Source organism: Dermochelys coriacea, chromosome 7 (assembly GCF_009764565.3).
Source record: "Dermochelys coriacea isolate rDerCor1 chromosome 7, rDerCor1.pri.v4, whole genome shotgun sequence".
NCBI classification, from domain to species: domain Eukaryota; kingdom Metazoa; phylum Chordata; order Testudines; family Dermochelyidae; genus Dermochelys; species Dermochelys coriacea.
This window is the reverse complement of record NC_050074.1, coordinates 68,406,851-68,432,859: the sequence shown is the minus strand read 5'-3', so window position 1 is coordinate 68,432,859 and position 26,009 is coordinate 68,406,851. Positions and strand designations below refer to the sequence as shown.

Here is a 26,009-nt window from a genome sequence, read left to right as displayed (position 1 = left end):
AACAAGGCTACATGTCAATCAGTCTGTGAAGGGCTAGGCTTTGTCTGACCCCTAGAAATGTAATTTGACACTAACAAATAGCGAATGACTCCCAGCCTCACTGTTTGTCTCCTGTTTTTATGTTTGAATAAATTACCAAGCGGTGTCCAAAACAAAGTTATTGTTTTGTTTTGATTTGTGGGTTTGTGTTTTTTTGGTTTTCAATTTTTCACCTTCCCTGCTTTTCTTGATGTATAAGATAAGCTATGAGGAGTGAATAGAAACAGATGTAAGACAGTCGTGCTGATGTTAACTTGGAGACTCTAGGACAGCATAACAGATTTTTGTTGCTGAATGAGCAAATATTTAGACTCTGTGTTCTTAGACTGAGATTTATAAATTCACAAGAGCCATGTGGACTGTCAGCAACTTGTAAGTTTTATCCCATTTCAATTGTCTTCTCCATAGTCACACAAACATCCAAACACCCCACCACTCTCACTTTCTCCTACATTTAAACTTTCTTCTTTTATCTTGCAAAATACATAATCCACTGCTAGAGGGCCAGTCTCCCCTCATCTATGCAGGTGCAAATCAGCTATCACTATTGAAAATCAATGGATTTATGATGTAAAAACCAGTGTAACTCAGAGTAGAATCAGGACTCCAAAAGAAACTCACAAACCTGTATTTTAGGCATTCATAGCATAATAGCAATAATAGCTCCAGCCAGCTGCTGCTTAGCAATAATTCTGTTGCCTCATCAAGATAAACTATGCTGTCTTCAGCTTCTTATTTGATTCCACTTGGGAGCCAGATTATTGCCCTGTAAAGCAATGTTATGACACTATTATTACTTAATTATAGCATGCTACAGACAAATTTTTGATAGCCATAGTCTCTCGCATCTGCCACATAGTTTTCAGTCATCACTGCACATTGGTGGCTTCCTTGAATAGTCACAGACCCATTCCTCCTCACTTCAGTGCATCCAGTTGACTCTGGATGCAGAGAACAAGACAGCAACAACATTAACCCTTAAAACACCACCATACTTCAAAGGAATTGATGCATGGGAACCCAGGAGAGTGATATCACGGGGAAAGAGAAACACAGGAAAGCTGGGTAATTGATTTGGCAACTGAGAGAGAGAGAGAGAGAGAGAGAGTCAGGGCACTTATTAGGAAGACTGTGGTTTGGCAGTTGGAGTATTTAAAGGGGTACAGGAGGATCAAGCAGTTGGGAAGGGATCAAATTGTTTTTCTCAGGGAGGAGTCATGAGGAAGTCTACATGCGAGCAAGTGTTAAAACATTTGTTGGGAGACACCAGCTGGAAGAGGAGAGAGGCTTGGTTGCTTCCAATAGCATTTGTCAAGGAGGATAACAGTCAATCATGCTAAGGATGAACACTGAAAGGCTCTTGTCTTGTTTGTTTGTTTTTGGTTTTATTTTTTGTTTTTTGTAGAAACAGTTAGGAAGTTATATGCAGACATGGAAGGCATGGTTTATGAGAGCCCAGTGCACCTTACAGGGAGGCATGGGAAAGCACACTGTATTTGAACTGTGCCAAATTCTAGCCCCATTATTAATTTAAAACAAAAAGTCTCCCATAAGTCACTTCCTACTTCAACAGGACCTGTGCCAGAGGAGCACTGGCACTTTGTGAGGCAAGGAGCACAACTGCTGGACTCATGAAGGACCATCATGGTCAAGCATCCCCAGCTCCAAATGTTCATCAGAAGCTGGAGATTCAAGCTACAGCAGAAATAATTGAACTTGCACAGATTGCCAATTAGTAATGAAATGCAACATGGAAAGTGCATGTATCTGAATGGCATAATCAGTAGAAATATAGTCAGTGAAACAGCTTATGTCTGTGCTCTTCCCTCGGGTCTTTTTTCATACATCTATTCTGGAAAATTCAAGTAGGGTACCTTTGTTGGCCAAGTGCACTGTGGCAATTTTGGGCATTCTCTGAATTGCAGGGTGCACAGCCAACCACTGCTACAGGCTGGATGCTGAGCTAGAACATTTCATTAGTGTGATCTAGCATGGGAATTCCCATGACCCTGTTCAGGCCAGCCAGACTATTGGTATCATGACTAAAGAGCAAGTATTTTGCCACTTCCTACACAGAAAGGGACAAGAAGCCTTACAAAGGCAGAAGACTCACAGCCTTTCAGTACACCTGCTTCCAAATGATTGACCCAGTCACTTTTGAAATGTATTCTGAGCCAAGAAGAGATGCTGCAATGGCTGCTAAGCTGTTGAAAGCAAAGTTGGGGAGGAGGGTGCGAGAGTTTTAATTTGCAAATCTACACAGATATTAAGGTTTCAGAGTAACAGCCGTGTTAGTCTGTATTCGCAAAAAGAAAAGGAGTACTTGTGACACTAGAGCATAAGCTTTCGTGAGCTACATGCATCCGATGAAGTGAGCTGTAGCTCACGAAAGCTTATGCTCTAATAAATTTGTTAGTCTCTAAGGTGCCACAAGTACTCCTTTTCTTTTTACCCTGAGATGGCCTCATTTGCCACATGAAAATCAGCTCTGATAATAGGATGGAAGCTAAGCTAACTGGATGCTAAGAAGCATTATTAACCTGTCAGAAATTCCTTGCTAATACAAATCCCATATTTCTACTCACAGTACAAAGTAAAGGTTCTTACTAGTCAATGATTCTGTCATCTTAGGAAAATGGAACCGTGAAGAAGATCATCAGCCAGATGACACAGAACCTACTGATGACCCTTTCTGCAAGGAGTCAGTACCAGGAAATAAAAGAGAAATTCAGGCAACCCGTTACTGATAAAGGAACCATCCTTAAAAACAAGCCACAGTCGACCCAGAAGGACATACTGAGCATATGTTGTGACCCCCTGATCTTGGCACAGCAGCTAACTCATATTGAACTGGTGAGATTTGGATTTCCACACTTCAGTCCTTTTGTTTTCTATTTACTGCATGTTAACATATTCACGGCCAGGAGTTTGCCATTGACTTCAATAGGAGTAAGGTCAGGTCTTCAGTGTAATTAAAGTGCTCCAATCTAACAGATGGGAAGTGATGAATGCATGAGAGCAACCAGGTAAATCTGTGAGGGAAGAAAGAAGGTACAATGCTTTCAGGGGTGAGGACGCAAACATCCCCAAACATTGGGTCTCTAAAAGCCAGGACCAGCTTTATAGCAAGCTATTATGAAGGCAGCCATATGGTACCTCAGAGTGTTTGGCCTCTCCTTCCAAGTCCACTGACAAAGAATGGAAGGAGAGCGAGAGCTGGTGCCAGGTTAGAGGCTTCTCTCCTAGTTCCCTACTGGTACTAGAGAGAGAGAGAGGGTCACACTTAGAACATTGGGGTCTCAGAGGAACAGAACTATAGCAAGTTAATTCATTGTTGGTGCCTAAGCTCAATCAGGATAATTAGAGCAAAGAGTGTAGGAGATTGAGGCCACTCTGGTAATGTCTTAGGCCCCATTGGCATACCTTTCAGCTGGAGTCCTGTTTATGCTGGTCTTTGTACATTGACAATTCCTACTCTCCCCAATGCAGGAGAGGGTGAGCAACATTTACGCAGAGGATCTGATGCAGATTGTCAGCCACGTGGATTCCCTGGATAATCACAAGGTGCGTGTGTGGGTAAGGACTAAGGAACCTCAGCAGTTCAAATGTCTGTATGCCAGATTCATGAAAAGCTAGAAGGTAGCAGAATTCAGTGGCAATTCAGCTACCACAGGATTAGTCAATCTGGTTTAGCAGTATTGAAACTAACTGGGTTTCCATTTCCAAGTGTTTCTCCCATACTCAAGGACAATCATCATGATAGTCTTTTCTTTGGTCTTACCAAAAACTAAAACTGAATTACTCCTGCTGCTATTGCAGCTCAGAAAACCATTCAGACTCTCTGATCTGGCTGCTCCTCATGCTTCTTGAAACTCTGGGCTAGTTAAATCCTGATGCTGTTGATTAAGCATTGCTAGTTCCCAGATGTTAACATTAGAAAGCACACCAATTTACTTGTGTCAGCCATCCAGATATATAAGCATACTTGTAGGGAAAGAATGAATAACTATTTAAATATTGAACAGGAAATACAGAGTTATTCGCTCTTTTGAGAATGGCATCCACCCGGCAGAGAGGAGAGCGTATTGGGTTTGTCCCATTCAACCTGAATTATAGCTCAGAGGGTGGAACACAAATAGATCTTCTCTTAACCAGTAAAATGGCACAGTCCAAAAGGACACCTCCTGCTTAGTGTACAGCATTGGTTTTGCTGCTTCTAACTGTGGCTTTAGGTTACATTTTGTCCTTTGGGGAGGGGGAAAGAGAGAGAGAGAGACAGCTAAAGAGTGAAAGAAAAACAAAGAAACCAGCCCCTCCTCATATTTTATGGTTCGTTAACATTGGGACCTTCAGAATTTGGAAGGCAAGATGCTGGAGATGGCAATTGCCCCTTCGTTTCCCCCTTGGCCATCAATGGCAAATCTGTTGTAAGAACAGGAACTAGGGAAATCTGCAGAGATATTATTATGGATACTCTCTACATATTAAAATTTACTTTTTTTTTATTATTTCTACTTAATTGAAGTATCATTTCTAATAATCTAGTGGAGCATCCTTTAAAAATTGACACTGTAATTTCCCAGGCACAAGCATACACATTTCATTTGAGTAAGATGGGTAAAGGGTAGGAACAATTTGGACACATTTGAACATAATCTATAAATGCTTGCCTTCTTCTCTCTCTCAACCCACCTGAGCAGGAAAAAAAACTGAGTAGGAATATCTGCACCCCTCTCTGGGCTCATAACCCAGAGCTGTTCAGGGAGGTTACCTCATTACGGGATATCAGTTTATAGTTAACATGTGATGACAGGATACATTTACAGTAATCTTTATCCGGGTTTAGTGGGGATTAATATACGGCCTCTTCTCTTTCAGTGCCGAGGAGATGTTACCAAAACCTACACCTTGGAGGCCTATGACAACTGGTTCAACTGCCTCAGCATGCTGGTGGCTACAGAGATTTGTCGGGTGAGTACTGATGGAAAGAAGATTTCCCCCCAAAGGACCTTGCCTTTAAAGACAAACCACACGGTTGTGATATTATGCATACGGGTCCAGATCCTGCAGAAGTTTAAGTAAATTCACCACCTTGTGCATGAGTAGTCCCATTTAAGTCAATAGAACTCCTCATGCATGAAGTTATGTACATGTTCCAGTGTTTTATAGGTTCAAAGCCCTGTGATTTATACTTCTGCATAGCTTCCATATTTGCTAGTTACATGCACTGAAGGAGAACTTCCATAAATTTTGATTTAACATAGCTTTTGGGGGTTTTCATAGCATGCTTGGCTATTCCCAAAGCTACCAGTAGTAAAACAAATGTTTTGCTGCTTTGCAAACTCACCCTGTCCTTCAGCAACATTATGCAATTAAGTCATTCTGCTTATTTTGGGACATCATTGGATGCAATGGGAATACCTTCTGCTGTTGTACACACAGGATAAAGGAGAAGAAACTGAGTGGGGGGTGGGAAGGGAAGAGAGAATCCATATAAGCTAAATGTATCTTTTATTATGGAAAAATGCACAAAAACCATACTGCCCAAGTCAATCTCTTTTTGTATACATATTCCCATTGTGTCAAGCATGAGAGTTCTCCTTTCATTTGATCACCACATCTGGAGCTTGGGGAGCACGTTGTCACTTGGAAATAAACATTTCAGAGAAGCAGCACCGATAGCCCTGCAAGTTAAGTGAGCATAGCTCCAGTGAAGTCTGTGGGACACTGCTGATTTAGGGCCTGAGCCTCAGCTGGTGTAAGTCTGTAGACCTGCAAGGGCAATATCAACATCGACATGTATCAGCTCTTTGAAATGAAAAAGCTGCTCTGTAGGCAGTTCAGTCTCCACACCCACTCAGTCTATGACCCTCTGTTGAGACTGGCTACAAAGATGCCAGTTGTGGCCTCTTGAAATCTCATTGGTTATCACTGGTCTCTAGAGAGAGACTGCTCCCATTGATACTCAATTACAAAATACCCTCCAGGATTGTCAGCAAAGCCAACACATTTATTAAAGAAGCCAAAGCAACATTCTTAGTCTCCATGCTGAAGATTGTGCCAAATTTGTGACTATTGAACCATTTTCTTTTGGAATGAGACATCAGGAAAACAACAGCGAGATAAAGCATATCCTGTTTAAAAATAGTTCCCGGCTGAAGATGAATGAAGGAAGGGACACAGAGGACCACATGTGCATTAGCCAGCCCAGCCCTGCAGGACAGAATGCAGGAGAGAGTTTTAACGAAAGAATTTAAGCCAATGGGATAAGAGTAATTTTAGTACTAATAGGCTTTGGATGCCAGCCATTGATAAAGCACAACCAGCATGCAGCGCTGCATCTGATGGGAAAGAAACCAAACATGCCATGCAGATAACTAGCCTCACCCATTAGCATCTTTACAGTAAGGGGAAATTATTTATATTCTATCATCATCCTCAAGTGTCATTAAGTAGACTGGGTAAAATCTCCTTTATGAAAATGAGAAACACCTAAGGCTTGAGAAACACACACTGCCCTTTCTTTTAATTTCCCCCTGGAATTAAGGCTTACAGCTCTTCTGGGAAACCAGTTTGGCATTCTTTTCTTTGAGGTTTGAATTGTTGGTTCATCTTTGGCATTCTGATGGCAGCTTCATTCTCTCTCTCTCTTCTCTGGTACAAGGAAATTATTTAACTAGAGTCTGGCTTGTTTATATGCTATTCCCTAAACCTTTATCTCACATATGAACAAAGAACTGCACTTCCCCGCAACTGGGCAAGGACTTGATAGGAGCCCCAAATCCAATGGCTATTTTTTAATAAAAAAGGGAATCTGGACAGAACACCCTTAAGGCTGCCTCATAAGAGCTCTCATGTGGAGACAGCCCATAGAGACGCCAATTCCAATAGCACATTCTGAAGGTCACCAGTCACCACCCCCTTCACACACATACCTTCCCTTTCCTCTCAAAGGCATGTTCCTTGTTTCAGGTTGTGAAGAAAAAGCAGCGGACAAGAATAGTGGAATTTTTTATTGATGTGGCAAGAGAGTGCTTCAACATCGGAAACTTCAACTCAATGATGGCCATTATCTGTGAGTATCCCCAGTATAGCTGCTGGCTTGTAGTCAAGACCACCACACTTGATAGCCTAAGCAACATGAACATGGTCACATATTCTCCAGCTTCACTGACTCCATCTGTAGACATACCCACTGCTGTGGTATCATGCACCCGTGACAGATCAATGCAATAGGTGTTAGCTGGAAGTCTCAGCTGTGACGTGTCTTCCAGAGAATAAAATGCACAAGAGTGTAAAAATGCAACACTGACATTTAAAAAAAAAAAGTACACTTGAATTTAGTTTTATCTATCTTTCTCTCCCTTACATTTCAGCTGGCATGAACCTGAGTCCTGTAGCACGGCTAAAGAAAACCTGGTCAAAGGTCAAAACAGCCAAATTTGATGTTTTAGAGGTATATACAAGATTTACACCCTGTTTAATAAAAATTAGGTACTAATGCCTTAGGCGTAGATGTGGATGCATACAAGTTGGGGATGGCTGGCACCATTTCTCTTGACTTGAAGTCCTCTCCCTGCCATGGGAAAAAGTGATATAGATTTTCTTCTTTTTTAATTCCCTTCAGATGACACATTTCTAACAATGGAATGAATTCTCAAACCAAAGATATTCCTAGGCACTTCCTTTTAACAGTGACCATTTCTCCCACCTCTAGATCTAAATGGATGCGTCTTTTTTACCCTGATCTCTAATTAAAGTACTCCATCTAGTGGAGATCTGAGATCCAAATATTTTTCACTAAGAAACTTCTCAAAACACAATCATCAACAGGCAGATAGAAATATAGATTAAGTGTCTTTTAGGGAAGCATGTTGTTCCCTTTAAATGTTCCCTAAGCCACCAAAAGGTATTTATTAAATGTAATATCAATCCAATACCTTGCATCCAAACACCTACTAGGGAAAGCTTAGATCCAAACTACATACATTGACTGGCCTGTCTTGAATGATTATGAATCGATCCTAAAAGAAGTAAAGAAAAGCAGATATTACTCTCTCATTTTTTTCAGCAGTTTAATTGTACAATCATTGGATTAAATCTATGAGAAACATCATAATAATGTTTTTTTGGGGGGTGGGGGGTGTATTTAAAACAGCATCACATGGACCCATCCAGCAACTTTTGTAATTACCGGACAGCCCTGCAAGGAGCAGCACAGAGATCTCAGACTGCCAACAGCAATCGGGAAAAAATTGTCATCCCTGTTTTCAATCTGTTCATTAAAGATATCTACTTTCTGCACAAGATGCACACAAACCGCTTACCCAATGGACAGATAAACTTCAAGGTAGGTCTCTGCAATCATAGAAGTATCATAATCAAATGCTGTATATAACCAAATATTTGTAAATAGAGAATTCTTATAGCCCAGTATAAATTATTCAGGCTGCCTGTAATCTATAAATAGAGGCAAGTAGTTTTCCAGGGGGAGGACTGTGAGCTTTAGATATCTAATTCCTATAAGTATAATGCACTGGAAAGCATGCACTGGATTAAGTACATCTAGATTACAGATCAAATAACCCCTTCCCTCCCCACACAGAAACTTACCTAAACTGCAGAAATTTAATTCATCTATGTTAACTGATCATTCCAATATAATTGAAAACACTAGTGACACCATATTTAAAGGCTGTATATAAAAGAATAGGCAAAATGCACAAGAAAATGTAGAAAGTATGCAAACAGAGGTGACTTATCAACTGGCTCTGTTAACCAAACTGACACATGAGACAGATCAAATTGAAAGAAGACAGGATTTCTGCAGAGAAGAAAAGAGGGAAATGCTGGGTAGAATTCAGTGTGATGAAATACTAGTATGAAGGATGCTAAAAGAAAAAAGGGGAAATCCTTCACCACCACCTAACAAGGGAGTTAGAATAATAAGATGTTTGAAAAGTCATGAAAGAGGAAAAATTACAAGATCACATGTGGAGGTGGATGAAGGGATTTATAGAATAGTATTGAGAATATACAAAAGATGGTTTTAAAGAGCCAGTGTAGAAAATTAAAACATAGCAGAAGTTGTGAAAACAAAAAAACACCTCCAAGCACAAAAGCAGCCTGGATTATAAAAGGGTAGATGCAGCAGAAATCAAGTTAACTTTGTTTCATTCTTCTGAAGAGAAAATGGAAGTTTTTTCAAGAGTAGGACAAGAAAAGTGTTTTGGCTGCTAACAGTTGATTAGTTGACATTGGGCCTAATCTAGATACCTTGATTCAAGCAAGTTCACACTAAGGGCTTGTCTACAAGGAGCAGCACTGAGCACTAGAGGGGTGCAATTTTTAAAGCACACCATCATGTTATGCACTAATTGGCCCATGTAGACCCTACTGGCACAAATAAAAGTTACTTCATGCTGATCAATGTAGTGCTCTTTCAAACAGGGTTTACACAGGCTAGTTTAGTGTGCAACTCATTGGTGTGCTTTAGAAATCCCACCCAACTAATGCAGACTGCTACTTCATATAGGCAAGAACTAGGTCACTGAAGTTTCTCTCAACTGAGTAATTTGATTTATTGAAGTCATCTAGACCTGACATCGTTCCTCCTCAAATACCAAGAGAAGTACTGAACCTCTAACAGAACGATTTTTAGAGGGTATTAGAAATAGGGGAAGTACCCAATGGGTTCGAAGAGTGGATGTTACACCTGAAGTTGAGAACAAATCTAAGCGAGGTTGAGGATGTTGCATCATAGGTCTATCAAGCTTAGCTCCAGCAACCGAGAAAACACTGGAAAAAACTGACTAGACAGAGAGAGGGGATCAACTTGGAGTCACAAGGTACTGTAGGAGTTTAAAGAAACACAAATTCCTAAGTCTTGAAAGCAACGCACATAAGCTTAGCTGTACAAATTCTGTGACGGTCAGTTGGAGCTGCTGTGCTGAATAACCACATACTGCAGCCAAATGGTATTTAGCAGTACTTCAAAAAAAGCTAATAAATGTACTGAAGGAACACACAGACTCTTCCAGTAGGTGAGCAATGACGACGTAAGTTGGGTACCCTATTTTCTTTCCCTTTAGATACTCTTTCCCAGGTGCATGTGTTGGACTAGTGAAGACACATTTGGAATTCTAAGCACATTTCTAGCTGACTGCTCAGGAACCAGATTGCTACAGAGGAAGAATTGTGTGAGAGAGCCTGAACTATTTAAAGAACTTAAATAGAAAAGCTAACACCACCAGGTCTATATTCTTGCAGTAATAGGTGACATTAAGGCATTCAGAATCCTGAAAGGATTGAAGGTGGGTGGTGAAGGACAGTAGTTACAACACTACTTTAACATCTGTCAAATGTCAGATCCAGATTTCAGAGAACAGAAGCTAAGTAAAGGTCAGAGCCTATAGGAATTTGCTCTTTATAGAGAATTGCGAGATATATGGAAAAGATTACAATGGCCAAAAGTGGCAGCTCTGGTAAATGGCACCAGGAGAGAACGCTGACTCTCTCAGAGGAATGTACTAAAGCAAATGAGGGCTTGAACCAGGAGCTCCCATCTTGCCGTGCACTAATACTGGATTTACAAGGAGTTATAGATTGGGAGAAAAGTCAGAGTAGGGCATGGAGTTGTCTCTAGAATGTTTGTCTTTAGAATCCCTACTCTACTGGCTAGAATTTCCACTTTGGATTATTTAAAAAAAAACAAAAAAACAAACATAAAACATGTTTTCTAGCCCAAGTTGATTCATTGCTATAGCCCAATGCATCCTTTTAAGGAATTTGATAATTTGCAAGTCTTCATTTCATCTGCACAGCAAACATGAAGAATACATCTTAATACCTAGGAAAAGCAGTTACCATTCTTCGCACACACACCCTCATTTAAATGTCAAGTATCTCACATCAATAATGTCCAATATACAATGCATACAATAAGGAAATACAGAATTTATTTACAGTACAGACCTGGGTCCAATCCTGCTTTCACTTAAAGTCAATGAGAAAACTGCCAATGATCTCAGCAGAAACAGCACTGGACTCCTCGAAACCTACTTTGTACTTCAGTCCATGGCTGCTGCTATTAGATTTAAAAAAAAAAAAAACACATTTGATTTACATAGCAGAATTTGGACCAGACTTGGATTTGCTTCCTGAATAATAATTGCAGACACATTCTGATATTCTGTATATACTCCTAAAAGCACAATGTTTGATTAAAAAAAAACAAACTACACACACTCATTCTAACAAATATGATGTATAACAAAAATGGTGCTCCTGGAAATATTTAGTGGGGAAAAAAGCTGTTTCCATAAATTATTAAAAATTGTTTGCGTAGTTTAAATTTAAGGGGTGCTTTACAAATGAACTAAGACCCTTTCTCTGAAGAGCTTATACTTAGGGCTGCTTTGAAATTTTTAGTACAACAGCGAGATCACACACACAAAACGAGAAATGGGTCAACAGCTTGTGATTCTAGAGGAGAAAAAGGAAGGTGGACTGTGGGATATAAAGGAGGAGAGAAATATTTGTTTGGCAAATGGAGACAGACTGTCTAGGGGACCCCAGAAGAGCAGGTATGAAGCTAGGAGTGAAAGAAGGTTAAAAGGAGCAGTAAGAAGAAAGGATAGGGAGTGAGAAGGTGGAGTAGAGGAAAATGAGCAGAGACATCAGCCAAGGCAAGATTGAGGGGCTTTGAACCTGAGGCCAAGAAGCCTGACTGAATTTGATAGGAAACCAAAGAAATGTTTATTTAATAGTATGTTATTTTTATTGCCTCATACAGAAATTTTGGGAAATTTCAAGACTAATTCATGATTTCATAACATGGAAACAAGTAGAGTGTCCTTTTGAGAAGGACAAGAAGATCCAGAGTTATCTACTCACGACACCTATTTACAGTGAAGAAGGTAAAAGCTCTGTCTTTTATTTAAGTTTATAGTGGATCTTTCTTTCTATTGTTGCATTGACATGGGAAGATCACAGGAGAAGGAAAAATAAAGGAATGTGTTTAAAAAAAAAAGTTGGAATGCCATTCTATCTTCCTGAAATGGCCCTCCAGGTCACATTAGAAATATGACATGGCAGTATAGATAAGTTTGTACTGCCACTGCCCATTTTACTAACCTGGCACCTACCAACATCATTTCATTGATTATTTTAATGATTCTTTAAGAAAAGCGAAACTGGACACATCCATTTTTGATCACTCTTATTTGTTGTATTATCTAGCTCTGTTTATAGCATCCTTCGAAAGTGAAGGTCCAGAAAATCACGTGGAAAAAGACAGCTGGAAGACACTCAGGTACAAAATCTTTTCAAAATTATAGCCCCTTTCTGCATCCATAAAAAACCCCTTTCTAATACACTCACTTTGTGCACTCAGCATATACACAGCCAGAATTGAATGTTCCATGTATGGTGTGGATGGATGCATGGTTTTAAAATTTCCCCTTTCCATTTGCATACAAAGAGAAATAACTGATTTACTCAACTGTGCACACCACACACTGAAATTAAAATTTAGGCCCCGAGATTATTCATAAGTGATTTTCAACCTCTTTGAACATTTAGTTTGACTCCACAATCCTCGTTCAAGAAACCCTGAAGAGACTGGTAGATGGAATAATAGGGTGTTATTTCTCATCATTAAATTATGGTTGCAATGATGGCTGGAGACATTATGCCAGGGTAATGCAGAGGAAGGCATAGGGCCACCAGGAATGCATGGAGGAGCCTGCTCAAGAGCAGTTGTTGCTACTTACATACAGGAGGTGTAGCATGCACTAAACCCAGCACTACCCTGCAAGCAGTAGCCAGTGTGTTGGAGAGGGCTCAGTATTTGCCTGAACCCACCCAACCTTTGGGGAATGCAGTACTGTTGACAGTGCAAGAAGCCAAACTATGGCTTCCCTTTCTACACATATGCCAGGGGATGGTCAGGACAAAGCCCTGGCTGGGATGATTTAGTTGGGGATTGGTCCTACTTTAAGCAGGGGGTTGAACTAGATGACCTTCTGAGTCCCTTCCAACCCTGATATTCTATGATTCTATGACAGGGAGAGGACTCCTGCAGAGAAGCAGCCACAATGTGCCTAGATCTCCTTCCATTGTCCAGTACCCCATGGGACTCACTATACTTGGGCTTTGAATGCTCTGATTCCTCTGAAAGCCCTACAATTGCGTTAACATTAGATGGCACATTCATCATTCACACACTTGCCAATCTGATCAGACAGGAGGAACGATTTAGAACCAGAGTCTCAGCTGGTGCAAATCAGGATTTCTGTTGACTTCAGTTGAGCTGTCCCAGTTTAGGATCTGGTCCTTAAAGCAAGAATTCTAACAATAAAAGCAAGGAATCTGACACAACTTCATTACCTGGAACAAGAATGCCTCTTTCATTGTGGTAGGAGGAAGAATTGCTATAATACACGTGATTTTTTTTTTTATTTCTAGGACAACTCTGCTTAATAGGGCCTGAGATTTTGGATCTGATCTGCAGAATCTAAAGCACACAGGAAGAACTTTTGTTTTTAAATAGTGAATGTCTTGGGTTGGGATAAACAAGACCTCACTGGCTGAGGTCTGTTTTGTATATACAATATCTTTTATGAAATAAAAATGTGGTAAATATTTCACGTCAACCTTAAGGCACTTAAAAGTGAAGGATTTTGGTTTTTATTTTAAAAACACAAGGGCAGGGCCCTGTTCTCAGAGATGAAGTGTATCATGGGAGATGGTATCCATGGTGAGGTCTTAATCTAATGACATCCAAATCTTTTTTTTCTTTGATTACTTCCACCTTAAAAAAAGAAAAAAAAACCCAACATACAAACACCAAATACAACCAAAACACTGCACAGGTTCAATACCGTTAGGTCCCAATCCTACAAACACTGACACATCTCCTTAACTTTAAGCAGGTGAGGAGTTGAAGGGAAGGAATGAAGAGTCCCATTCAAATCCCCGGGACAACTCGTATGCTCAAGTCAAGGAGGTGCATCAGTGTCTGCAGGACCAGGGCCTTAGACATCCGCAGTGGGGCTGTTCCTCTCTTACATCGGAGAATAGTGCCTTACAAGGTACTGAAATTGTCCAGTATACCTTCTATGATTCTGGTCTGGAAGCAAGCAAAATAAAAATATGGATGTCTAAAAACCAGCTATAATGTACTTTGTAAATAAACTGGAAGTTATAGCATATGAACTTGAATATGCCTGCCTACAACAATGAAAGTGCAGCAAAACATATTTTTGTTACGTGCTTTGAAGAGAAGAAACGGGACAACTGCTAGATTTTTTTTTAAAGTATTAACACTTCTGGGAACTATCCTTTGAGTTCTGGCTGCAAAATATTTTTTGTTTTCTTTATCAGGGATTTATTTAAAAAAGAAAAGGTTATCTAATCTAGATAAACTCTTCAAGATGGATCTAATGTGTGTTTTGGAAAATAAGTTTTAAAATGAGAGAGGGGGCGGGGATGTGAATTGGGACATCAACTTTGAAGCTGAAGCTTAAAGGAGTGAGACATGCCATTTCCATTCAATTTGGGCATCTAATTCCCTAGGTCCCTTTGAAAATGCTAGCCTGAATTGACAGACAACCAATTAAAACTAAGAATCTATGGCAGCCAATTATTCTGGCATATATTCAAGCTATCATTATACGCCTCAGCCAAAACCTATTGAAGTTCATGGAAAAACATCCTCTGGCACTGGATCAGGCCTTTACACCCCAAGTCAGATCCAAATTAGGGATGATTTGTAAGCCAATGATGTTTCCAATTTCTCCTTTTAACTGTTCTTGATTTTAGGATAATTTGGTTATGATAACCAGCGTGTCTAAGCAGCTCATATTACATTTCTGGCTATCCATTTTCAGAAAAAAATTATTCATCATTTAAAGATTTTATTCCTTCCATTCCCATAATTCCTGAACCAGGAGGAAGACCAAAAAAATCAGTCTCAGATTAAGATTTATGAACGTACTATTACCCATGACTGTCGGTTCTCCTTCCCAGCACTTGTTCTCTTAGAGCCTGAGGGCTGGATATTTATCTAGATAAATGAGAACCTCCAGACAGTTACATTAGAAAGGATTGTTTCAATACCCTCAAGAGCTCAGAAAGGATACAAACCCTCATGTGTCAGGGCACCAACCAATCTCTAACTGAGGGGGTTGGGAAGAAGCTTGGCCTATGAGCAAGTTAGTTCTGTAATTGCTCATGTAGGTGGGCAGGTACCTTCCTCTGATGTATCTTGTGCTGACCTCTGTTGGAGACAGAATGCTGGACTAGTTGGACCACAGATCAGGTCTGTTAAAGCAATTTCTCTGTTCCAATCCTGCAAATGCTTCCTACTGAATGCTTACAACCTTAGGTAGTCCCATTTGCATTTACCCACAGTAAGCGTTTGCAGTGTTAAGCCTTTAATACGTTTCCAATGAGAGCTTTTTTCCCCGTAGATATTTGTAATTATGAAAACTAAATACACCAGGTGAGGAAGGGAGGATGAAGGGGGAAGGAATTGACTTTTTGCTGTTCCCATAGCACTGGGATCAAAGAGCAACAAACAAAAGTTAAATAGTTGCCATTAAACGAACAAACAGATTAAAGTGGAGGGAGGAAGTACAAATGCTAGCTATGAATATCAACAGCTCAAAGAGAGAGAGAGGAGATAGTTCTGTTTCTTGTGATTTGCTGCTATTTTTCCTGTGCTGAAGTACTGATTTTCAGCCCTGGGGTAGAGTACGAATATTTATACTGTATTATTACAGTGTTTTGCACTTTGAGAGATGTTCTAGCTAGTGATATAGTCAGACAATAAAAGGGATTGTATATCAGCTTTGTTTAAGTAATTGAAATTTTAAAAGGGATGCTTAAAATTTAAGAAAATATATATTTGAAATGCAATTTTAGAACACTTTCTGTATGTGTATTAAAAAAGCTTTTACATGAATGTGCACTTCACTGGTCTATCAGTCCTAGTATATACTTGAAATCAGTGCAGTGTCTACATGGGTTTGTTTTTAATTTTTTTTCCTCCTTCAATTTGATACATTCCTTAAATACTGTGTTCTGCTATTCTGAGCTGCATTGCTACATATAAAGCTGTATCATAAAGCAGGATATTCCGTGTTTGACTGGATGTGCTTGCATTAATAAAAACCAAGTTGCTTCAACCAGGCTAAACTTTATTTTTCTCTTGCAATCTGATAAAGTTGCAACTGAGGGCTGAATGAGGCGATCCAACATTGGCAGGTAATATAGCTTTTTGTGAATCAGCTGACTGGCTAGAATTTCAGCCTGGGCTTATAGATATCTGATCTTACCTTATGCGCCACTGAAGAGTTCAATATATTCAAGGAAAATCTACTACAGAATTAAGCTGAGAGCATGTTTTTTCACACACATTGAACTATATATTCAAATATACCTATACATAATAGCATACTTCTGCTCCAACATAAGCAGGAAGATAGGCAGTTTGAAACGGCTTAAAACAACATTTCATATAACCTGAATGTGAAGTTCCAGAGTTTCTCCTCTCACCCATATCCTTTATCTTGTTCATATAGCAGCCATAAAAGATGTATGCTAGCTTTAGCACACTAGAAAGTTTCTCTCAGGGAGGAATCCTGGCACCTCAGTAGTTCCTAGATATTGCTTTCCAGCAATAGAATAGAATCGTAGGACTGGAAGGGACTTCAAGGGTCATCTATTCCAGTCCCCTGCCCTCATGGCAGGACTATGTATGATCTAGACCATCACTGACAGGTGTTTTACCCACTCTTAGAAATCTCCAGCAATGGAGATTCCACAACCTTCCTAGGCAATTTATTCCAGTGCTTAACTACCCTGACTGCAGTACTAGAAGTTTTTCCTAATGTCCAACCAAAACTGCCCTTGCTGCAATTTAAGCCCATTGCTTCTTGTCCTATCCTCAGAGGTCAAGGAGAATAATTTTTCTCCCTCCTTGTAACAACCTTGAAAAGTTATGTCCTCCCTCAGTCTTCTTTCTTCAGACTAAACAAACCCAATTTTTGCAATCTTCCCTCACAGGTCATGTTTTCTAGATATTAAATCATTTTGTTGCTCTTTTCTGGACTTTCTCCATTTTGTCCACATCTTTCCTGAAATGTGGCACCCAGAGCTGGACATAATGCTCCAGTTCAGGCTTAATTAGCACAGAGTAGAGCAGAAGAATTACTTCCCGTGTCTTGCTTTCAACACTCCTGCTAATACATCCCAGAATGATGTTCGCTTTTTTTTTTTGGCACGCAACTATGTTACACTGTTGACTCATATTTAGCTTGGGATCCACTATGACCCCCAAATCCCTTTCTGCAGTACTCCTTCCTAGGCAGTCATTTTCCATTTTGTATGTGTGCAATTGATTGTTCCTTCTTAAGTGGAGTACTTTGCATTTGTCCTTATTTAATTTCATCCTATTTACTTCTCCAGTTTGTCCAGACCATTTTGAATTTTAATCCTATCCTCCAAAGAACTTGCAACCCCTCCCATCTTGATATCATCCACAAACTTTATAAGTGTACTCTGTATGCTATTATCTAAATCATTGATGAAGATATTGAACAGAACTGGACCCACAACTGATCCCTACAGACCCCACTTGATATGCCATTCCTGCTTGACTGTGAACCACTGATAACTATTCTCTGGGGATGGTTTTCCAATCAGTTATGCACCCACCTTATAGTAGCTCCATCTAGTTTGTATTTCCCTCATTTATTTATGAGAAGGTCATGCAAGATAGTATCAAAAGCCTTACTAGTCAAGACATACCATATCTACCACTTCCTCCATCCACAAGGCTTGTTATCCTTTGTCAAAGAAAGCTATTAGGTTGGTTTGACACTACTTGTTCTTGACAACGCCATACAGTTACTTATCACCTTATCTTCTTCTAGGTGTTTGTAAATTGATTGTTTAATTATTTGGTCCATTACCTTTCTAGATACTGTAGTTAAGCTGACTGGTCTGTAATACCCTGGCTTGTCCTTATTTCCCTTTTTTCTAGATTGAAAAAGAGCAAATATAGTGCCAGTCCTTGGGAATATCTCCTGTCTTCCATGACTTTTCAAAGATAATTGCTAATAGCTCAGCTATCTCCTCAGTCAGCTCCTGCAGTATTTTAGGATGTATTTCACTTGGCCCTGATGAGTTGAAGACATCTAACTTGTCTAAGGAATGTTTAACTTGTTCTTTCCCTATTTTAGCCTCTGATCCTACCTCATTTTCACGGCATTCACCATATTAGATGTTCAATTGCTATTAACATTTTTGATAAAAACCAAAACAAAAAAATCATTTAACATTTCTGCCGTTTTCACATTTTCTGTTATTGTTTTTCCTTACCCATATTGAGTAATGGACCTACCTTATCCTTGGTCTTCCTCTTGCTTTCAATGTATTTGTAGGATGTTTTCTTGTTATCCAGAGTGCTATGGCAATAATTTCTATTTTACAGGTAGGGAAAATGAGAGAGAGAGAGAGAGAGAGAGAGAGGTGACTTGCCCAAGGTCACGCAACAGGTTAAGCAAGTGACTTCAAGTCTCCTAGATCACAGGTGCATGCCCTATCCATACTGCCTCATTATCCAAGCTCACAAGCCAATTACCAATGTCAATCATACATTTCCATCCTTGAAAAGAGTGCTGGTGAACTGATGGCACGGATTTGTGGCAGTCTCAAATACTCAGAGTGGATTGTCTTAGCAACCACACTTTCATAGTGGATTTGCAGAGCAGAGCAATACAGCTTTCATTACGAACAGTTCCCATTATAGCTTGTTGGAGAAGATGATGTTTACCATAAATAAGAGGAACCAACTGGCAGGTGTTTTCCTGATTGTCAGTTCGCAATGAATATGTATATTACATACTGGGAGAGTCACTTCCAATCATGCTCCCTTCCAGTCATTAACAATTAAATTAGCTATTTTACTCGACACAGGCATGGGCATAAACAATAGAATTGCCTTCCAGACACTTACTTCCATTGAACACAATGTGAATATGCCAAGCAATAATGCAATGCCAGTAAGATGTTTTTGAACAATACAAAAAAGAACTTGATTTATCAAACTAATAATCTCAGAGGAGTAAAATTTTCTAGCAAACAACCCCCAAACAGCAAAATTCATTTTGCTAGTCAACTGACATTCATGTCCTCCTCAGGGGAATCGATTATTGTTTAGAACAGACTACGACACAGATGTTTCCTTTGAGCAATCTGAAATACAGCTGAGCTATTCCGTTTTTTCAGGACTGCCTGTTCTCGCACTGCCCAAATAATCAGAAAAACCTGTGCACAGAGGTTGGAAACCTACTGTTGCTAGTGGCTGCAGAGAGCCATAAAACAGGAATGTGTGGACAGCAAGATAATCACTCCCATAAAATTAAATTGCAAAAATAGTTCATCTTAAACCATTAGTGCAGGCTATCTAGGAAGAATTTCTAGCTCAGTGAGCAGCCAGACTTCAACAATGTTTTTTTTTCCAAATTCTTCCTCCCACACGCATCACTGCAAAGGTAGAGATAACTGGTTATGCTTTGAGGTTTCTGCATATCTCAATAGACCTCCTATACTGCTGCCCTGACACTGCATCATATTTGGAAAAGCAATTCACAAAACTTTCCAAGTTGAAAGCATCTTCTCGACACTTAGTTCACACAACCACTCAGAGATGGGCCTAGAGGCTCAGAACAGTTAAAAATAAAATCTCTGGGTACCTTTCTACAAAGGATTTGCAGTAATTTTGAGGGCACAATTAGAAACCTAATTATCTCTGTGGGATGGTTCCAATCCTTTAAAGGAAAGGAACCTGTCTAAATTCAGTGTAAGTATTTCTAATGGCAGTAGTACCCTGGAACAAGATTCAACATGGCTTACTGCAATGCAGCCTACTCTGCTCTCAAGTAACTTTTCATAAGAACAGGAAACATGTGAATTATATTTAATGTGCAAATTGAAGTTAGTTCTTTTGTGCCCTATTCAAGAGATTGTGAATTTCTTCCTTACCCTAAGCTAGAGAAACACCCTACATTTGACATGCACTGCAGATTTCTAAACACTAAAGCGATGGAAATATATTTGTGTCTGATCTACCAGGATGTTCTTAAGATGCATATCAGATATTTAATGAAAAATCTGTTCCTGTGTTACTAACATCAAAAATCAAAACCACAATTCTATACATCTTAAATTTTGTAAAAATCTTTCACAAAACTATATGAAGATCTGAAACTACTTAATGGGGTCCATTCAAAACCAAATTTGCCAGTAAATGATGGCAAAAACAAAGAAATCCTGTCATGATTCTACAACACTACTGAATTTGAAGGCAATATTCCAGCATATATATATCACACACACACACACGAATTAATAAACAGATCCAAATCCAAACCAAAACTCTGGATCCAAATGACTCCTACCTTTGAGAAGGAAGAGGTGAGATTTGAACTCAGATATAGACTTTGCAAGTAGGCCCCAATATTTCTAAATTGGTCTAGATCAAGATGCCTCTGGAACTTAGGGTTATTTGCTGTTCAGATAATAATCTTTATTTTTATTTAGGGTTAGAAGTTTTATTAAATGTGTCAGATTTATCAGTGGTCTTCCATTAGGATCCTGTTATGTATTATGAGCCTTTTTCATTTATATGGGTGCTGGAAGTCAGTGGGATGTATGATGTTCTGAAGTGGTTTCCTGAATCTGTGCTTGTTACTGATAAAAAAAATCTGGAAAGCAAGAGTAAAAGTAAACTCAGATCAATCTTCTTATCCATCTACAGCCAAAAGATTATCAGTGTGTGTTTATTTTTTTTATTATTGCCTGAGTATTTAAGAAACAGAGTAACTCATGAGGAGAATCCACTTGTGTTTCCTTCATAATTGCTCAAGTATTCTCCCAGAAGCGAGAAAAATCTTACAAGTGGCCTCATCAGATTCCAGAAAAGCCTCTCGCCATAAGCTGCTGTCCCGCACACTTGTGGCACAGTTGAAAACTAGAAAAGAATTTGCTATAATGTATCACCCACGAATTTGCATAAGAACCTTGAAACCTACATGGAATGTAGGTTAGCCCATATGAACATACTGAGGCAGAATTAACTCATCTTACTAAATTCACACTTATAAAAAGCACACATCTAAGTACTGCAATGAATATATTGTTGAATTCCTCTCCCCTGGATGTTTCAAAAAAAAAAAAAAAGGAGAGTCGTCTCACATGGGCCTAATACATGGAACAGGAGTTGTACAGGAAGGGTCTACTCCCATTACATTGAATTTTTATACCATATTTTTCAAATAAAGAAATATAAATTATTAAGGAGAGGCACCACTTTCTCTGCTTGAAGAGCGCTGTAGTCCCTAGGTCTTTCAATCCGCTCTAACAAACAACCCCTGACTTAGACCAGAGGTGGTCAATCATTTTTTGTCAAGGTCCCAGTTTCTTGGTCAAGGTATAGTAAAGGTCCAGACTCCAGAGAACATAATAGTAATAAAAAAAAATGATACTAAATAAGTAAATACAAATATTTCTGGGTCCATTCAAAAGCATTTGGTGGTCCGGGTTTGGCCCATGATCTGCCTATTGACTACCCCTGACTTAGGCTATATAATATATTCATATCTGGCTAGGTCTGAGTTTGGGGTTGGGAGCAAACTATGGCATTCCACAGGTTTTCCGCTGGACAATAGATCATTTCTTGCAATGGAAAATGGAAGGATTTTTCACTCAGACTGTCCCATTTCAGAAAATGTTCCGACATATGCCTTGTCTATAGCTACTACAATTTAAGGCTTAGCCCTAAATTTCCTGGCTTTTATCAATTTCTCTAGACATTCTTTGCATGTGCATTTCCAGCAATTCTTCAGTGCCGTGTTTTCATTTGCATAGTTCTCTGTGCTAATAGAGCAAGTATTCGGCCAAGCTTTAAACTGCATATTACTTCTCCTTAAAATTTCCATCATTCCCTCACAGTAGCCCATTAAGCACAGTAAAATCCATATTTGCCTGACAGATGGTAATATTCCTTTGGAATCATTCTCTTCCATCCTGCCAATGCACTTACCATGCTCAGGTTGATCCAAGCAATAAAATTCCTCACGAGGGAAATGTGTTGCTTGTCTCAGACCAGTGCCCAGTGGACATGCGTGCACATCACAAAAACTGTCACCACAGTTAGTACCTTGTTACCAGCCAAGGACTGAGGTGGGAGAGAGAGTGAGTTGCAGAGGTACAATTCATACTGCTCAAATGCCTGGTCCTAAGCCCATTGAAGCTGGTAGAAGCTGACTTCAATGGGCTTTGGATCAGGTCCTATAAGAGTTTCTTTCTAGCCGTACCAGCAGCTTAGGTACCAATGCACTAGCTGGGCCACAGAGATTGAGACAAAAGTAAGCTCATTTCAACATATTGAAAATTTCACAGCTAAAAGTTGGAAGCATAGGAAGGAAGTAGGGGAAGTCTACAGTGTCCCTGCTGCCACTGTTCTGTGATCAGGGCACCAGAAGGGGCAGGATCCCAGACCCAACACATTCAATAAAGTTTTGGCCCTGGCTGGTAGTGCTGCTGCTGCGATCTTAGAGGAAGCATGATGCCAAGCCGGCGAGTCTCCTCCCCCTGCCCATAGAGAATGGCAAAAGCTGAGGAGCAAGCTGCTTCTGCTGCCAATTGGCAGGGGCAGCGCTGTCTCTCTGGAGCTCCCCACACCCTGGGGGGAGAGGGTCCTGGAGAGAGGGCAGTGGTATGGGATGCCGAAGATTCAGAGCTGGCTCCGAGGATGCTGTGCAGGAGGAGGGATGCTGAGGAGCTGGCTTTGAGATGCCATGTGGGAGGAAGATACAGAGGAGCTAGCTCTGGGGCTGCCGGTCCCAGGGAGAGGGCAGAGATGGCCTAGGGAACAGCATTGCCACTGCCAGGCCTTGTTTACTGTGAAGGTCCCACCCAGGAGCCTGAACTCCACCACTGGAGCCGATACTCTTTGGTACAATTTGGAGAAATATTCGGTACATTTTTTAAGACTTCACCCCCCTCACTCCCTGCTAGAGAACCCCAAGTGGTGGCACTGTCTGTGATAGAAGACTCAAGTCCCAGCAGTTAAAGGGTTTTCATGAGCACCAAACTCACTAAAGCTTTGGTGAAGGCAGTAGGTGCATCTGTTCGCCACAGGAGACCTTCAGGTTTGTACCTAAATCCAAGACAGCCCAGATGTATTTAGCTGCTATACATTGGTGGATCTGTCTTTTTAATCCCTTTGTCACTGACACAGCCAGAGAGATATTGTGGTTAAATCATAGGGAGGCGAAAGGAAGCACCACATGGAAGAAGTTCTTTATTACTTGAACATTGTGGTGGTGTTTTGTTGGTCTGTTTTTTAATAACTAGACTGCCACACCACAAAAATGGAAGTGAATTTAGTCTGGGGCAGGCTGCACAGTCTTCTCAAACAGTGAGAACACGCTTCATTTCTGCCCTGTGAACATCCACCATTAGCTTAGTCCAAGCTGGAGCTGCCAGTTGAGAGGTGCTTTTGTGACAAGAACAAATCCAGACTATGTCCAAGTCCCCAAATCACTATTCATTGGTAGCCTACATTTTAGTAGTTAGGATTTAACCTTGGGACGCCAGAATTCAGAGGCCACTGCATCAGTTCTTGCCCTACCACAATAGAGGACATGATAATGGAATTGGTGAAAGCCTGGAACATTTGTGGCTCTCATATCATATTTGTGATAGTAGGATTTAACAGAATAGAATATTGAACTGTGATAGTCAATTGAGGCCCTCATTCAGCTTTCAAGGATTTGTCTGGAACAATTGGAAAAACATTCCTGAAGTTTTTTAGAACCCACAGACACCCAAACAAGCAGTTATTTGATGTACCTGTTTCTTCTTCTTTCACTTCTCCTGTAGTCTCCCAGAATCTTCATTGTCACATTTACAGGCTACTCGAATGAATTTCACAGGAATCCAGCATCCAATACACCAGCCTGGAATCATTAAACAAAGTAACTCTCTGCCATGGACTATATACAACAATCAGAGAATTTGTACACCAAGCTGACATCTTTGTCCCCCAAGGAACGTGTCCTTTCCCATCCCCCACAATTTTGGAGGATTGCCTAACATGCCACATGAGACAGCATAAGAGACTCTGCAATTTGCTGACGTAGCCTAGTCTCCGATTGATCACCGCAGTATTTGAGTACCTCAATGTATTCTTCAATCTATCTATCCTTGGAACTCCCCAGTGAGGTAAGGCAATGCTACCATCCCCATTGTAAAGATGAGGGAACTGAGGCCCGGATAGATTGATTGATGTGCCCAAGGGTACAGAGAGAGTCTGTGGCAAAGCAAATGGTTGAATCCAACTCTCCCTAGTCCCAGGCTAATGCCTGAACCAATGGATCATGATTCCACTACTCTGTAGACCCTTGTGTTCTTGCAGAGCCCTGATGACTTCAGCAAGGCTTCACATGAGTGCGGGGTGGCCCTACCTGCTGCTGTTTGCAGGGTCAAGTTCCCAGGTTGCTCCCTGTGTTCTCCACATCTAAGTACAGAACAGCAACAAACAGAAGATCCTGCTTCCATTGAAGCCAGAGGGACCTTCATCACTGTTTCAGTGTGAACAAGCAGGATTGCACCGTAGGTACATCAAGATTATTGTACAGCAGTTACACTAAGCCATTGGAGGTTTTCATTTATCTTATTCTATATACATTTAGCAAGAGGCATTTATTACAAGCAAAAGCCCATGAAGTAGGAAAGAACACATATGCCACCATGTGGACATGTGAAGTAGCAAGACAATCACAACAAAGATCAGAGGCTATAAAGAAGTCTTAATATTAAAATAAATATCTGGTGGCTCTGAAACAACAAGCAAGAGGAATCACTGCATCTAAAGACAGTTTGATGCACGGCTGGGCACAGTGGCAGCAGGCGTGGAGTAAACAGCCAGTTTTCCAGACAAAACCTTTGTATCTATTTTGCTGATCAGGATCTGAGTGTGAAAGGTAACAGTTGGTATACCAGATCTGAAAAATCTCTGCAAAATATTTTTTCACAATTTTTAAACAAATTTGCTGCAGTGAGATATTTTATAGGAACCAGAATAGAAGTTTAAAGGAAATGTATGCTCCAGGGCATCGCTTATTTCCAAGAGCAGTGTAGATGTTGCTAGGGTTAAAAAATACTCACTTTGAAAGGAGCCCTATATTATAGGTCTATAGCTTTGTCTCCACACAAATTTGCAACTGATTTAACTTAAACTGCTAAGAAATCCTGTGTGGACCCTTTTTGATCTAAGAGTAGCTTATTTCTATTTAATCTAAACCTGCTCCTAAATGATTAAAAATAAACCAGAATAGGTTTAAACAGGTATGTAAGTGTCCACACAGCCTTTTGTAGCTGTTTGAACTAGTTCAGTTTAAAAAAAACACACCTTAAGCAAGTGCAGCTTTGACAGACATACCATGGACAAACAAAGATGGACGATTATGCTTTTAAGTGAATAAAAAGTGTCCCCTTACACTTCTTGGAACTAATGCCTCACAAAGAACTCTGAAAGCCATCTCCTTGTTTTAATAAACACCTCCACATGAAATAAGAAATAATTTGCTTAAATACTTATCTTTACCCATAGGGAATGATTCTACCTTACCTGATGAGGAGGTGGCTTCTTTTTTGCCCACTTCATCCAGAGGAAAAACTGGCTGTGGAAGCAATCAGTAACTACCTCACAATTGCTGTAATCAGCCAGCCCAAGCCTCATTAATGCAAATAGATACAGGTGTGGGAATAAGCAGGCAATGAGAGTGTGCTAAAGTGGGGGCCCAGAGAGTGCAGGCTGAATCTGGATTTCTTCTCACAGCTTTACACAGGCATCTCATTAGCAGGGCTCCTGCTTCCCAAAAGGGAGGTTCATC

At 40.1% G+C, this 26,009-nt stretch overlaps 1 protein-coding gene and 1 long non-coding RNA gene across 11 annotated transcripts in view; one reads left to right on the top strand and one right to left on the bottom strand.

The window, feature by feature from the left end:
• Positions 1-16,234, top strand: part of RASGEF1A (RasGEF domain family member 1A) — a 272,315-nt gene extending 256,081 nt beyond the window's left edge. For 3 of the 10 annotated variants that reach the window (XM_038410945.2, XM_043518535.1, XM_038410949.2), the window contains 9 exons: positions 2,671-2,892; positions 3,529-3,603; positions 4,918-5,010; positions 7,012-7,114; positions 7,416-7,495; positions 8,198-8,389; positions 11,834-11,957; positions 12,280-12,352; positions 13,507-16,234. In XM_038410945.2, the coding sequence (XP_038266873.1) occupies positions 2,671-2,892; positions 3,529-3,603; positions 4,918-5,010; positions 7,012-7,114; positions 7,416-7,495; positions 8,198-8,389; positions 11,834-11,957; positions 12,280-12,352; positions 13,507-13,531 (987 nt within the window). In that variant the 3' untranslated portion in view covers positions 13,532-16,234. Of the gene's footprint in view, positions 1-2,670; positions 2,893-3,528; positions 3,616-4,917; positions 5,011-7,011; positions 7,115-7,415; positions 7,496-8,197; positions 8,390-11,833; positions 11,958-12,279; positions 12,353-13,506 lie in introns of all 10 variants that reach the window. The other 7 variants (XM_038410943.2, XM_043518534.1, XM_038410946.2 and 4 more) reach the window with 3 other exon arrangements.
• On the bottom strand, positions 7,442-26,009 carry LOC119859171. Its single transcript, XR_006282641.1, has 6 exons — positions 25,745-26,009; positions 23,965-24,071; positions 20,508-20,813; positions 19,803-19,806; positions 7,980-8,063; positions 7,442-7,615 (listed from the first exon to the last, which is right to left on the bottom strand). It is a non-coding gene; the product is annotated as an uncharacterized LOC119859171 (long non-coding RNA).